Source organism: Dendrobium catenatum, unplaced genomic scaffold, assembly GCF_001605985.2.
Source record: "Dendrobium catenatum unplaced genomic scaffold, ASM160598v2 fragScaff_scaffold_455, whole genome shotgun sequence".
NCBI lineage: Eukaryota > Viridiplantae > Streptophyta > Magnoliopsida > Asparagales > Orchidaceae > Dendrobium > Dendrobium catenatum.
In genome coordinates, this window is record NW_021318917.1 from 182,206 (window position 1) to 198,806 (window position 16,601).

At 37.5% G+C, this 16,601-nt stretch overlaps 1 protein-coding gene across 2 annotated transcripts; it reads left to right on the forward strand.

Annotated features, from left to right (window-relative positions):
- Nucleotides 1–535: 535 nt before the first annotated feature.
- On the forward strand, nucleotides 536–5,577 carry LOC110097982. Of its 2 annotated transcripts, none has more exons than XM_020824668.2 (6): nucleotides 536–761; nucleotides 1,622–1,773; nucleotides 1,895–1,979; nucleotides 2,066–3,278; nucleotides 3,373–3,519; nucleotides 4,706–5,577. In XM_020824668.2, exons 3-6 carry the CDS (start codon nucleotides 1,923–1,925, stop codon nucleotides 5,185–5,187), a joined length of 1,899 nt encoding a protein of 632 aa, XP_020680327.1. In that variant the 5' UTR covers nucleotides 536–761; nucleotides 1,622–1,773; nucleotides 1,895–1,922; the 3' UTR covers nucleotides 5,188–5,577. The 2 variants fall into 2 exon arrangements, with proteins under 2 accessions (XP_020680327.1, XP_020680328.1); XM_020824669.2 differs by having other exon boundaries at nucleotides 1,622–1,724.
- The last annotated feature ends 11,024 nt before the right edge of the window (nucleotides 5,578–16,601 follow it).

Genomic DNA, 16,601 nt, shown 5'->3' on the forward strand with positions numbered 1-16,601 from the left:
TTGATTGTCAGAAATTTTCTCAAACCCTTCATCGACGTGTGTTGTTGTCTACTTTGACGACATACTTTGTATTCAGCACTCGAAGACGAACACTTGGAGCTCTGGCCAAAATTTCACTGTACTCCGGGATAACAAACTCTATCTAACCAAGTAAGTGTCAATTTGCTGCGGCTTGCTGGTTTACTTTCTTGGTTTCGTTGTATCTCTGCAGGGAGTTCATATGGACAGGCCGCAATTTTATTTTATTATAATAATTATGTAAATCATAATAATTTTTCTTTTATCATAATAAACGAGAAGGCCTGTGAGCGGGCTCAAACTCGTACAATAAAGCTCTAGGTCAAGCTCAAACTCAATTAACCAATCAAATTCAAACTCAAATTAGATGTGACTCGAACTTGACTCAACCCGTTTACACTCAATGAGAAGGCTTTGCTATCAATTCGGAGATAAATTTGCGTTGCCTAATGGGCTAAAAAAAATAATACTAATAAAAAATAACAAGACTGGAAACTAAGCTTCTCATTAATAAATAGAAAAGAAACACCATCGCCTATTTCTTACCCCGTCGTCTACATTCTCTTTGTCCTCCTCGTAAGCCTGTCGTAGCTCTCCCTGCTTCTCTTCCTCTTCCGCCCTCATCGACCTCCAACACCAACTCTACAAATTTCGTTTGGCTTCCAGAACTCCATCAAGTTAGAAAATTCTGGATTTGAGCAAGGAGGAGGAGATTTAATTCAAATTTGGTTCTTCTTTGTTGGGTAATCTTTCCTCCTGCAATTTTCCTTGTTGATTTCCAGTGGTCAGGTCGAAGATTCCGATGTGTTTTGGTTTTATTTTCAGGATTTTTTTCCTTTTCATTTTTGGTTGGCTTTGTGCCTTCAAGTTTTAGGGAAATGCGCCATTTTTGAAGCTGCTTTCTTCTATTTTATGAAGAGGTGTTCTGAGAAATAGGGATCTGCTCTCTTTGCAATTTACCATTTTTTACTTGGAAAGCAAGTAAATGATGTTCTTTTACATTTATTTTGTAAGAGGATTGATTGTTCGATTCTTCTGTAACGACTTCATCTCCGTATTACTGTTAGTTTTATTTTTGGAATGTTCGACCACTAATATACTATGTTCCCTTTTCTTAGTTCTTCAGAGTTTTCGTTCTTCCCCAGAATTAAAAAAAAAGAAGTTATCGTTCTTGTAATAGGACAAAAATAAGAGCGAGTCTGTTTTTCGTCTTCTTCATTAGCTGTCTCGGCATGAGGGATTACATGGCGCTTGCGGCGAGTCTGGGAAGATGTTTTGTTTATTTTAATATAAATTTTTGTTATATTCATAAAAAAATAGGTATTGAAGTGTATGTACCAGGAACGCCTACTAAATAATATCTTGATCCTTTACGGGTTTGGGAGAAGGAGCCTTTCGTTCTTTTGTCTATGAAGAATTCTATCTGGCTTTGTTTATCATAGATTTTCAAAAAAAAAAAAGCTCCTTTAATCGGTTTTGGCTTGGATAGAAATGAACCAGTCATCAATTTCTGTCTTTTCTCGTTACTATGTATGTCCTTACTTTTGCTGTAGTGAAGCTTTTCGATCTTTTTCCTGATTCATTCATGATGTTGTCTCTGCAGGTTCAATTTCCAAGACGGCTTCAAAAAGAAACTTTCTTGAATCATTGTGGCCATAACTGCATCGACATTTCTAAGCACCTTGAGAAAGGCGGGTGATCTGGAGGTCTGCTTCTTCTTCTTCTTCTTTCGCTGCCCCACCATTGTTCTCTCTGGTATTTTCTGTTGTGGTATCAGTTTGCTGAGCTTGTTAGTTCTGTAGAATTGGTGGGAGCGATTTATCTCATTAGGTGAAACTATGGTTTTTAATTCTTAAAAATTGTAAATATTTTTCAGAATCGGTGCCTTCTGTAAACATCACTTGATGGCAATGTTTGCCTGCTGGTCTAGCTTGCTGGTCAGGAAGAAGAAGAAATCCAAGGTGAGCAACAATAATGTTTTTTATTTCACTTATTCCTCTTTATTTTTCAACCTGTGAGCTAATTTGGGAGGAAGCTACTTCTATAGGGATTTTCCAATGATGCGGGTAAAAAGGGAAGTAACAATGGGGACCTTCGGGTTAAGCCTATTGATCTTGTTAGCCCCTCTTCCTCCACTGACAATGGCATGAAAGAGCAAGTTTTAACTGACTCAAAATCTTTTCCATCGGTAGCGAAAAGATCTTCTATCATTCCTAAGGTACGAAGTGAAGATAGCTTGGCAACAGCTGAGTCTACAGGAGATGCAGCTTATGAGGGGGGTGATGAGCATGAAGAGATTCGAACAATGAAGAAAGAGAACTCTGACTTAGATCTCCAGCCCAAAGGAGGACTTTCCTTCCATGGATCGAACACTGACTCAAACAGCTATGAATTCCGGAAGACAGAGACAAATAAAGGGATTGCAGGTGAGGCACAGATTGCAAGTGGGCATGTTAGTGATCCAGGAATGGAGAGGACAGCTTTCTTGGAGTCACCAGTGCTTAAGCGCTCATGTTCAAACATTGAGACCAAGCAGGCTAAGCAATGGATCAAGTCGCCTAAGAGGTCAAGTTCTTACAGTAACCTCCAGAACTTACCAGGAAATTGCAGAGTCGAAATCACTTATGAAAACTACAGTAGTCCATTATCTTTAAGGTCCTCTTGCAGTGCCGATCATGTGATGCTAAAGAGACGGTCTTCAAGTCAAGTTCTCCCCTCTAGAAGCAGAAAAATATGGTGGAAACTCTTCCTTTGGAGCCATAGGAATCTCCACGAGCCTAGAGCTCCTCAAAGGCAGATTTCAATTCTCAGTGCTCCTAAGCGAAAGGACGGGTATTCATCTGATACCCATGAACCTGGCCAGAAGCTTGACAAAGGGAAGAAGACAGAAATAGAACCTGAGAACCACCACTGGGTTGCTTTCTCTGTAGGGTCTTCACATATGGACAGAGTTAATGCTTGGGTAAACAGCCTTGAGGATTGTTCATTCGTTCCTATTAATGTTGAAGAAGATTGTGATGCTATGGAAGATGAAAAATCTTCTAACCATCATCACTTGGGGATCAAAGAGACCTCTGAAAAAGTTTGTTCTCATACTAGTCGTCATGCAGCAGAGGATGTAGCACAAGCTGATAATATCATCCAGTCCTTAAATACATTCTCGTCGGCAGCCCATATCTCTGGCATTGGCTTAAAAGTTATTCCTTCCATTTCAGCCTTTGCCAGCCTTAGATCTGTCAATCTCTCTGGCAACTCCATAGGTATTTACACGAAATTCTACGAGTGATAAGATGATTATCTTGCTCTCTAATCTTCATGTAAATATAGACAGTTAAACTATTTCTTTCTTTGCAGTTCACATTACTTCAGGATCTCTTCCAAAGAATCTTCACACTCTGGACTTGTCTCGGAACAAGATTTCTACTATTGAAGGATTCAGAGAGCTCGAAAGGCTGAGGATTCTCAATCTAAGCTATAACAGAATCACGAGAATTGGTCATGGTAAGCATATTATGTATTTCAGTAAATGCCTTCTTTTTTTATACTTAGAGGTATGATATTGGTCCACTTCGCTGTAAATGTAGATCTTGAGGAAGTGTAATAATACTCTATAATAAGCTTTAGATGTGCAAGAAGTCCAGTATGGAAATATCAGTAAAATATTTTTCGTTATGTTGGTCGTATACTTTTGTATTATGAGCCATCAAAATTCAGGCAAGCTCATGTGGTGCTACTTAAATTATTGTCCTTTTTTATTATCTTATTAATTAGCACACTAAATGTTTGTTACTGGTCCCATTGAGCAGATCCTTCCAGCATGCTCAGCTTTCATAGCATCCATTATACAATACATGTGACGCCATTCTTGGACCATCCTAAGTCCTGATTTATTTTTTCTGAAATGAAAAAAATGTGAAATCAAAGAGGATTCTCTGCATGTGGATTTAGGATCACATCATAATTTTATAACTTCATATTGATCTAATGGTTCTTAGCTTCTTAACTCTTGTGCCAAACTGTGTTGTAACATTATCTTAAGTGCTGTCCATGTTCTCCAATGACACAATACCTTACCTATTCATCTATTTCAAACAATGATTTCTCATGGCTGTTCTGTTTAGATGAATTCTCTGTGTCTGAAATATTTCTTCATGAAGTCATTCTCCTAAGCACCATCTCCATGTTACATATTACCTTTATATCCAGGGGTGGAATCAACCTTAATGTTCAGGGGAGCAAACTTATAAGTAACCGTCGGGGTCCAGGACCTGCCCGATCAGATCGCGGGGTGAAGGGGCAGGGCCCCTACGGGGATTTCCGAGGGCACTATTTTGATTATAAGGTTATTTTTGAAATTCAAATTAATAAATAAAATGATGAATTTTCTTTACTATTTGCTGGGACAATTGCCTAAAGACCATAGTATTTTAAAACTTTTTTTTTTGGGGGGGGGCAATTGCTAAAAAAACCTTGTAATAAAGACTTAAAAAATAGATTGAGGGGGACAATTTACCTAAAGAATAATATAATAAAAAAATTTAATTTTTTTAGTGGGGGCAATTGCCCCCCATAAGCTCAAGGGGGATCTGCCCCTGTTTATATTGTTTGCTTATTTTGCAAATATTGCTGTACATATTGCTTCTCTAATGGTACTAGGATCTAATCATCTTGTGCTGTTTTTATTCAGGACTATCGAGTTGCACTATCATAAGAGAGTTGTACCTTGCTGGTAATAAGATCAGCAATGTTGAGGGCCTTCACCGTCTTCTAAAGCTTACAGTGCTAGATCTCAGCTTCAATAAGATAACCACAGCCAAGGCATTAGGCCAGCTTGTTGCAAACTACAACTCCCTTCTAGCTCTCAACCTCCTAGGCAATCCAATACAGACCAACATTGGAGAAGATCAACTCAGAAAGGCAGTTTTGAGCCTTCTTCCCCATGTTACTTACTTGAATAAGCAGCTTATCAAGCCTCACAAAGTGCGAGAGGTTGTGACGAAGAGTGTAACTAAGGCTGCCCTTGGAGATGTTGCAAGGAGCTCCAGAAGGAAGTTGACGAGACGATTGAGCCAGGGTTCGGGTTCTGCAACCAAGAGCAGAGTTGGTGAAGGTTCTTTCAGGGCTATTAAGCATGGCAAGAGCAGGCACTCAACTTCCGGTAGGAAGTAAGCTCAGTGATGTATATTGTTTGAAGTTGCAAGTGAAGGTTTCTCTTTCCTTATTATGGGAAGCTTCAGCTGGAGAAACAAACTCAAACTGAATGGATGGATAGAATGGCGCAATTCTCTTCTTCAAAATAAGGACTTTTGCGCCTTTTGAATATGAACTTGTTGTCTATTTCATGTAATTTTTTTGGCATAATAATATCCGTCCTTGTAGAGAACTATAGCATTGTTCCTAGCTATCTTTCTCTATTGATTGCTAGATTCCTGTATCTGGCTGCTTTTTTTAAGCTGGATGAATTATCGTGTAAAATGAACAAAAAAACTGTAGAGACTTGTGATGTAAGAAGATCCTTGCATAGAAAATGGAAGTCATAACTGTGAATTTGCACTGTTCGATTTGCTGTATCAATTTAAAAGAAACAAAACCAGACGAACTCATTAACGGTAAGTTGATGCTAAATCGGCTGAACTGTTTTAAATTGAATTGGACCAAGTTATCTAATGATATTAGCCAGTCCAACATGAGAGGAAGTTCTGCTACCCCTACTGTAGTTTGAAAGGAACATTGATAGGTCAGGTTGGATGGGTGTTGGCACCTAAGTCCCAAATGAATCTATGAATGGAAAGAGAGACGCAAATGCTATCCAAACAATAGAAGTAAACCCTTACCCAACAAAGCAGACATCAAAGTCCCAAAGGAATATTTGAATGGAAAGGGAAACCCAAATGCTATCCACACAATAGAAGTAATCCCAAAATTGCAAAATTGCAGGAACTGTCGTAGAGATAACCGTGGGCCACCTAATGTGCTTATTCTTAATCCTGCAAGAAAAATGGTATCTAATTTTGTACAAAATTGAACTGGTACAAACGGCATGGTCGTTCAGCCTTTTGTTCCTTTACAGCTAAATCTTGGTAATGACTTCTTAGAAAATTGAGGAAAAGAAGCATAATATGAAAATGTAAGAATAATCTCTTTATTCTGCTAATATAGAGGACATCTTTAAGAGTTGAAAAGACTTCTTTAGAGGTGAACATTAATAATTTTAAAGCTACCAATAATAGCTAACCAATCAAAGGAAGGGAATGTAAATGCATAAAATTTACACGACACCTATCATGTAAGTACTATGTATTTTTTGGATATCCAAAAGAAAAAATTAGGGAGACAGTCCTAGGAAAACTAGTTTGCACAAGATGGATCATCGTAGGAATTTGAATGATTAAGGTAGAAAGTTGGGAGAGAGAGAGAGGATATAATAGAGAGGTTATAGGAGTAATCGTCGAATAATGTTGAGGCGAGCCTAACTTGGAAGAGCAATAGTTTAAAGAATGATATTGTCATAAAGATCTTAAAGGCTCTTCACTTGAACTCAATGATCAAAGAATAATGTTATTATATCTGATACGTCCTCAAAAAAATTATCTTGATCGGGCACAAATCTCAATGCAAAATCAAGTTGGAAACTTATGAAAATAAAATTGGGACTATCCGAACTCCGATTTCAACAAACTTATAGTCGAACTGAACGTCTCGGAAATACGAACCCAACGACACCAAATTCGACTCAATCCGAGCCCAAATGGGTCCAAATTAAGGGTCCAAAGCGTTGTTTGAGGGTTCAAACCACAATTTGGATCACCAAACGGTTTCCAAACATGACGTGCTTATAGTCGAATCGAGCAGCTTGACGAGATGGATCCAACGAGCTCAAGATCGCCGAATTGCAACACCATTAAGACCTTCAAATGTCTGACGAACAGTCCACGACCAAGGGATTCAATATCGGCCGTCCATCCAACCACTTCCCATTTACCCTTGATCTCTCACCTATTTACGGGTCATGTGTCACGATCCGACCCGATCCGGGACGGATCCCGCTCGCACCGGGTCGCGACCGGAACGAACAGACTTACTGACCAGGATCTGGTTATGGAATTTGTTTCGGAACTGAATCTTCCAAATATTCAACTCAAACAGACACACAAACACAAAGCTACTATGAATCATCAAACACAGCGGAACAAAACATCTATCTTTTCTTTTCCTCAAAACAATCATCTACAAATACAGTACATGGCTTTTAGACAGAAAGAAAGACAGAATAGAAAAGCCATGACTGTACAAAAATCAAAAGGTACAAAACAATACCTATACTGATCAGACTCTGAAATCTATTCCTGGACTTCCTTCCCTTTCCCAGAACCTGAAAACCACCAGAAAACAAGAGTGAGCTCAACAGCTCAGCAAAGCGACAAACCTCAAATCAAAACTCTCAGAATCCAAAACCAACACATCAGACAGCAATCTGTACAGAAATCAGAACAGAATCAGACAGATATCAAATCGGACAGATCAGAACGGAACGGATCAAATCAGAATAGATACGGACAGATCAAATCAAACAGAACTGAACTGAACAAATATCAAATCAAACAGAACTGTACGGAAACAGAAGTCGTATCAAATCAGAAACAGAACAGATCAGACATATCACATTAACAGAATCAGAATCGTACCGAAATCGGGATTCGAATCATATCGGAACAGAACAGAATCATGTCATACAGATCAGATCAAATCATATATATTAATTTAGCACATAATAGATAACAGAACGGTTTCCCTGACACTGACAGAATCTCAACGGATTCTGGCCCCTTATGCCTCCCTTCCCAGACACTGACAGAATCTAGATGTGCTTATAGCACCAGAACAGAATTCATCGGATCCGGAACAGAACAGATATCAGATTTCAGATTTCCCAGACACTGACTGAATGCTTTAGGATTGAGGCCCTTATAACTCCCTTTTTATGCGATATAAGATAGATATCAATTCAGAAGAAATCCTGGACCAAATCAAAAAATTCAGACAAAAATCAGGGCAGGACAACGGCAGTAACGGAATTTACACAATTTTTCCTGCAAATCACTGAAAATGCCAAATTTTGCAATGATATTAGATAAACAAACATTTCAAATTTAATTTATTCTACCTGCTTCAACAATTTAGACTACACAGAAAAAATCCAGTCGACGAAAAACACCGTTCGAACAACAAACACTCCGGGACAACAAATTCCCCAGACACCAATAACCAAAATGTGCACACTCGGCACGTCAACAACAACAGAAAGTACGCGGTATAAAAAACTGAAACCAGACGGAAAAATACGGACGAAAAAATTGCCTCGCCAAAATTCAAATTCGAACAGAAACACCCACCAAACACGACCGGGTTCTGAAAATTGAGAAAGGCGGAATGTGCCTTACCTTGCGTACAGCAATATCTCGAACAGTCTCGTCGGACGAAAACAGCTCCGCGTCGCCCGAAAATCAACTTTTCCAAAATATTCCTCGACTTTCTCTCTCCTAAAAAATCAGATATTTTTATTTTGATTTTTCTCTCTCTTCAAAACGACTGATTTCAGCTTTATAATACTCAGATCGGCCCGGCCGATCGCCAGATCGTCCTGGGACGATCAGACCAAATTTGATCGTCCTGGACGGTTCCCAGAACTATTCGCAGGACGATATTTTGAACAGTACAGATCGGCCTGGACGATATCCCTATCGACCCGGACGATACCTACAGAAAAATACCTGGAGCAAATCTGGGCAAATTCTGGAGCAAAACTTCCACTGATCGTCCCAGGACGATCCCAGATCGTCCTGGACGATCCTGGAGAAAAAAACAGCACTTTACATCATGCTACTCCAGAAATCTATAAATAGAACCCTCATTTCTCTTGAAAAGGGGGGATCGAAGCAAGAAGAGAAGAAGAGAAGAGAAGGAAGAGAAGGAAGAAGCTCATCCTCGACCACCGTCGGAGTCTCACCATACCACCACTTGAGGTCCTCACCTCCGTCAGACCACCGCCTGACGTCGTTGCTCCGCCGGACAACCACTTGAGGCCCTCACCCTCGCTGGATCACTAGTTGAGGCCCTCACCTCCGCCGGACCACCACAGGAGGCCCTCACCTCCACTAGACCACCACCTGACGTCGTTGCTCTGCCGGACCACCACTTGAGGCCCTCACCTCCGCCGGACCACCACTAGAGGCCCTCACCTCCGTCGGACCACCGCCTGACGTCGTTGCTCCTCCGGACCACCACTTGAGACCCTGAGTTCCGCCGGACCACCACATGAGCCACTCACCTCCGTCGGACCACCACTGGAGGCCCTCACCTCGGCTGGACCACTATTTGATGTCGTTGCTCCGCCGGACCACCGCCTGACATCGTTGTTCCTCTGGATCACCACTTAAGGCCCCAGACTTCTACCGGACCACCACCTGAGGTCAGGACTTCCACCGGACCACCTCCTGAAGCTCAAACTTCCACCGGACCACCACCTAACGCCCGGAGTTCTGCCGTATCGTCACCTGAGGCCCGAACTTCTGTCAGACCACCACTTGAGGCCCAAACTTAATTCTATTAGGCCACCACCTAATGTCCAGAGTTCTACCAGAGTACCGCCCTATGACTACGATCTTTCGGACCCCTATCTCCTGCCGACTACGTACGGTCCTTCTGACCTTCATCGCCTACTATGGTCTTCCGACCTATATCGCCAGAAAACGGTCTTTCTAGCCCCTGTCTCATGCCGACTATGGTCCTTCTGACCTTCTCGCCTACTATGAGCCTTCCGACCTCCATCACCAGACTACAGTCATTAAGACCTGGGTCTTCTATCGATTACGGTCCTCCCAACCTCCATCACCTACTATGGTCATTCTGACCTCCATCACCAGACAACAGTCTTTCAGACCTCGGTCTCCTGCCAACAACGGTCTTTCATACCCCGGTCTCCTTCCAACTACGTTCCTTCCAACCTCCATCGCCTACTATGGCTCTTCCGACCTCCATCACCAGTTAACAATCTTTCAGACCCCGGTCTCCTGCCAACTACGGTCCTTCCGACCTCTGTCGCCTACTATGGTCGTTCCAACCTCCATTACCAGACAACGATCTTTATGTCCTCTATCCTATCGACTATGGTTGTGCCGACCAAACAAACACATCTATGTTGATTATTATAACTCCCACCATGTGATGCGCTCCATATGATGTACATTTGTGACATCAAGCTAAGGCCTTCTCCTAAGGAAGGGCCTCATTTGTAACCGACTGCAAATACTAGTGGATTAATTGAAATTGAGCCAATCCCCCGTGGGTTTTCCCCCTTTCAGGGGTTTCCACATAAAAATTATGGTGTCTCTTATGAACGCTACACACTCTCTCTCTTATTTGCTTGTGAGTTGGATTTTCGTACAGTGCTAAACGTTAAACTATATATTTCACTACTGTCGCGAATTCAGGACGCAATAATATCATTATTGCATGTTGAAATAGATAATTAGTAGCATAGGTAGAAAGCAACTCAAGAATGTTCTTCAGATGAAAGAAGTTGCCACATTTTAGAACTTATATAGAAAGAATTACATATATCTTTTATTTTAACTATCTAACTAGAGATTACCAATAAATAATGGAAAAAATATGATTACATTTTTGTCTTGTCTAGAGCATCATATCATAGGATCCTTACCCTTTTTTGAAAGCATGTAAAATCATGCAACCAGCATATAGCCCATTAACTAAAATCTTACAAGTGAAATTAATATAAGATAAAAGAGAATAATATGCTATAAATCATATAAAAAATATATGCATCAATATCTATATTGATTATAAATATCAATTTTTTCTTCTATAATTTATCACATCATCAATCATAGTATAAGTAACAATTAAAAATAATAATGTCTGTAATAATATTAGTATCATGATCAATAACGTTAAATAATGTTAATGACAGTCACAATATCAATACAATATTCATAGCAGTGTTGGTATTAATATTCAGATGATTAATGAGTGTATCATAAGAGTCTTGCTCATGTACTTATGATTCTTAATCAGTCGCTCCTTATAACTCTCCTTGATTCACATGAATCAGTTGCCCTGACTTTTTATTACTCTCAAACATTCTGCAGCTCCTTAATAGTCTCAATTAGTGAATCACGTGGATTTGTAGGGTATCACGTAGAGTTATATTATATTATATATTTGATACATTTAGTACTTCATTTAAAATGCAATAAAATCACATTGAATTATTCATAATGATCAAACTTATAACAAATTCAATATTGTATAGTGAAAGCTTATGAAATCAGAATATAATGTAGTTTTGGCAGATTTATGATAGATAAAATTCATAGAAATCAAAATCATTGAAAACAAAAGTAAGAGATTGATCACTTACAACAAACAAAATAAAATCTGCAATGAAAATGACTGACAAATATGATCTAAAGACTTTTATCTCTCTTATCTCTTCTTCCCATCTTTCAATTTCTTTATGGCCAAGCAACCAAGTGATGGAGTAGGTGAGGTGATGCAAGGATATATATATATATATGCTGTTTATGGTCTGGCACCGTAGTGCTCACTAGATAAGCACCAAAGCCCTCTACTTTAGAATATTCATATTTTTTAAGAAAATTTATTTCACATATTTGAGTTATTATAGAAGCCTTAAATGGGCTAAGATAAATTCTCATAAACTAAGATCTCTATAATCATTTAGCAAGCCAACATAATGGATGTAGTTCAAATCACTCTTTCTTTATTAGCCAAGCAAAGAGACTATAAGTAAATCATTTTTTCTTCTTAGTCTAAAAGTATTATCTCATAAAATGAGGTGTATTTTCTTTATCTTGACCACTATGTTAAGGATCTTGGGACATAAAGTCTCAATTTTTTTAAAAATAGATGAAGGGAAGAAATTTGACCCAACATAAAATGCAATAAGGCTTTAGATAGAATGTTGAATGACTTGTAATCTACTAGAAAAGGGGAAAAATGTAAGTTTTAAGCCTATCAAGAGCTTGGGAATTTTTTCAAACAGTGATTGTCAATCCTTAGTTTGAACTTAAGTGCAAGTTGGAGGGATCACTGAGTAGCTATAAGGAAGTTGGAATGTGTTAAATTCCAAGATAGGAGCTAATGTAGTTTAGGCCCTTATGCACATGGAAAAGATTATTGGATAGATAATTGATAGAATTTCTTAAAGAAATGTCTAAGATATAACAAATTGTTACTCTCATTTTTCTCAAATATTAAAAGAATATCTACATAAAGCAAATGGTTAAGAGAGCAATTCTCAATATTTTGACTATGAAATTGGTCATAGGAGGCTTTCACCTCAACATGCTTGCGCGCGAAAGCACCCACCAAAAAACAAAACAAACACTAGAAAAATATTTATAATTGATTACTTGTAAAATTTATGATTTTCTTTTTATTTATGCTCTCAAATTCTTGGAAGACATTATGGGGTTGTCTTAAATTATTGTATTTAGATTTTATCCAATATATTGTGGGTTCCTTAAGTTGTGAGGGCTTCTCCACCACACGAGGTGCAAAGAAGTTTTTGGGTTTACTATGGTAAATTTGAGAATAGTGAGAATTTTAATTTGTGAGTTTTATCGAGTTGTGTTTGTAAGGAAATAGTATGCCACCCTATATAAAAATTAATGTGTGCACTTTATATTTTTTGCATTACTATTCTATTGCTCACATTATTCTAGAATATTTAAACTTGTCAAAATATATTTCAAACCTTGTGTACACTAATTATGACCTCCTTGGCCTACCATAACTATATAAAAAAAAATCACTATGTAGATTTTTTTGCCCAAATAACTTTGGGTCACTAACATTAGAACCAAGTGAAGATATTTGTGTAGAGCGTAATGAATATTAATCAACATGTTTAAAAATCATACTTGCGATGATGAACTTTTAAAATTTGTTAATTACCTAAATGTTCATACATTCCCAATAAAAAATATTCTCATCACAATATGTGCATTGAATTCTACATTATAAGACATTTGTAATTTACTTTAATCTTTTATTTTGATTATTAGTACCAACAATGAATTTTCAATGAGTGTGAGATATTTTCATACATGAACTAGAACAAGTGCTAGCATATGAAATAAAATATAAACCATTAAATTTACTCTTTAAACTAGCATTTTCAATCTTTAAAACATTAATTTTATTATAAAGAAAATCAACATTATGATTCCAATTAGAAGATGGAATTTGATAATAAATCATTTTATAAAATTGTATTTTAGTTTCTCAAATCCTAAACTTAGCATAAAAATCATCAAGATAAATAAAAGAAAGTGATAGAAAAAAAAAAACAAATGAATCATTTATTTTGATTTTCAGTATAATTTCCTTTTTTTCTAATGAAAAATAATATATTTTTCATGCATTTTTTTCATAAAAAGCATGAGAGATTCATTTTTCTTCTTTAAAATGTAAACTAGAGTTTTGCAAGATTTTGATTTTCATTTTGTATGCATTTTTTTTTTCTTTTTATTTCTCAAATTCAAGGCAATTTTCATCTAAATCATAAGAGTTCGTCATATGAAATTTGATTTTGAAATGAGATTCCAATTTGGTGCATGATAGTGTGGGCAGTGCCCATATTTTTCCTTTTATTCTTTTTCTCCTTTAAATTGAACTACAAAGGAATTTAATTATTCTTTATTCTCTTTTTCCCTTCTTTTTGTTTTCTTATTTTCCTCTCTTTTGTATGTTTTTGTAATTCTTTGTTTTGTGACTTAATGACATTCTCCTTTAAGGTCATCTTTTCTTCCTCAAACCTTCTTAAATTATGTAAGTGAAATTTAATATATCAAATATCTGTGGTAAATCATCAAGATAACTTAAATATATAATGTGTCATTAAGATCTTAACACTTAATCTATTAAGCCAAATAGAAGAGTTAAAGTTACTATTGTAATCCCAACTCATTCACTCAACAAGTAGGTGGAGAAATATTCACACTCTCACTATTACAACATGAATGAGTGATATTTAACCACATATTATTAACGGGCTTGAGAACTCAAATATCAAATACAAAATTAAAATTTCTTGTTAAAATTCTCTTGAACTTTGATCATGACAAACAAGATCACTAACTAATTAATTTAATATTTGTAGTGCCTAGTATGCTACCTTGAAGACATTCAATGTAATTAAAGATAACATACAAAAGTATGAAAACCTAAAATTTAAAAGAGAAAAGATATGACCACTAGAAGGCCTCAAGGAAGTTTACAATAAATTAAATGATCCTTTTAAGATTCCTCTTGATTTCTCTTCAAAAACAATAAAAACATGGTAACCTTTTGTATTTGAATTATCTTTAAGCTTGAACATTCCTTAGCATCCCTTAAATATAGACAAGAAACTCTCCTAAGAAGTCTTTCCCAAAGTCCTCTCCTTAAATAGTCACCTACAGCCCAAAGGCTATGAAGTCACTAGCAACTTTTAGTCATCACTATTGAAATTCTTCACACAAGTCCTTGATAAGTCTAAATAAGGCAAAATTACGTGCGGTCACCGGATGCCGTCTAGGGGTCAATCAAAATGCATCATATCATCAATACGTTGTGTATCATTATTGTGTACCACTGTGTATCAAGTGACGTGACACATCTTAATTTGCCCTTGGACAATCCAATGACCGCACTTAATAATCTCTCATGACGAACTCCAACATTTGTTATCCAAGCATGAAGCAATGGATTTAGGATGGAGTTTTGATAATCACATGAAAATTTTCATTTTGTCATATAACTCTATATATGATTTTGTAATTAACTAAATAAGCCTAATGATATCAAAATTTAATTTTGATTCATAACATATGATATAATTATATATTTAATCATAATTAGGATGTGATAGATGGAATTTATAAAATGATTGAAACATATAAAACCACGTATATTTTTGTAATATGAAAGCTTCTACGGTTCTACCTAAAAAATTTTGATCGACCTATCATTAAGTCCATTTTTTAATGTGAATAAGGGGATATAAGTTATGATGGCACTTTTATTTAATCATTCCGATAATTTTTTTATGATGATTCTTCTAATCTCTTTTATTTTAAAGATGACAATCCACATATTGCTATTATAAATAAGTAACGATGCAAGTGTCTAGGATTAATAGCTAAACGGAAAATACTACTTAAGAATCTCTCCCTTATTTTGGTAAACCTAAAAATATGTGAGCTGTCCTCAATCATCATCTAATGGGCAATGCATCATTCTATGAAAAGCTTGGTTAGGTTGGTAATAGTTTAGGGTTAATTTTACCAAAAAAGTTAGTAGAACAAGGTGTGAGCCCATCCTTTAAAAGTTGTAAGAACAACCTAGCAAAGGACTATATTTGAAGTTTGTTAAGACTACTTCATGGTCCTATAATGTTATTTGTGCTCATAAGGATTTAATTATGGTTTACTTATTATTGCAGACTGGAACACTTACGACGATAGAGAGATAAAGAACTTAATATCTAGCTTTGAACGAAGATCCAACACATATATAGATAAAGAGAGAGTGTGCGAGAGTCATAACATACACCCAAATTTTTTCATAGAAAATTTTGAAAAGGGGAAAAATCAAGGGGCCTGACCCAGTTAAAATGATTTCACAATTTTTTGTAGTCAATTACAAATGATGTCTTTCTTGGGGGTAAAGCCTTAGCTCAATGTAGCATATAGAACACATTACATATTAGGGGTTGGAAGAATCCAATGATAAGGAAGTCATTCTCAAGAGAACATTGACCTATTCATTTGGTTGGCAGGATGACAGGGGTCAGAGGGACAGTAGTTGACAAGCAATGGAGGTCAGAGGGACGGTAGTTGGTGGGCGATAGTGGTTAGAGGGACTGTAGTTGGCGGGCGATGGATATCGAATGGACTGTAGTATGCGGACGATAGGAGTCGGAGGGGCCGTAGTTGACGGGTGATGGAGGTTAGAAGGATTGTAGTCGACGGGCAACCGTGGTCTGAGGAACCGTAGTTAGCATGCAACTTTGGTCAGAGGGATCGTAGTTGACAAATGACAGAGATAAGAGGGACCGTAGTCTACGGGTGACGGAGGTCGGAGGGACCATAGTCAGAGAAATTATAGTTGGTGAGTGATCGAGGTCAGAAATACTATAGTTAGTGGCGATGAAGGTAAGAGAGACAATAGTCATTGGGCGATGGAGGTTGGAGTGGCCATAGTCGGTTTGTGACGGTGGTTTGAGGGACCGTACTCGGCGGCCGAACGGTAGTCCAACGATGGTCGGGCGGTGATTGGACGGTGGTCTGAAGATGGTCAAGTGGAAGACCGATGGCGATCGGTGGCCGGGCGGTGGTCCGACGATGGTGGTGGTGCTGGAACTCTAGCTTTAGAAGTCTTAGAGATCTCTCCAATCTTTAGTCAAAGGTCACTCCATCTAGAGAATGGGGGTCTATTTTTAAATTTTTGAGAGTGACATACCAAATAAATATGGAGAAAATCTTGGGCATATTTGG

Bases quoted from the DNA above. Each gene is read 5' to 3' on its own strand.
- LOC110097982 (XM_020824668.2), top strand. From the start codon at position 1,923: ATGGCAATGTTTGCCTGCTGGTCTAGCTTGCTGGTCAGGAAGAAGAAG. The intron at 3,279-3,372 runs GTATTTACACGA...CTTTCTTTGCAG, and splicing joins TCTCTCTGGCAACTCCATAG to TTCACATTACTTCAGGATCT. The intron at 3,520-4,705 runs GTAAGCATATTA...GTTTTTATTCAG, and splicing joins AATCACGAGAATTGGTCATG to GACTATCGAGTTGCACTATC.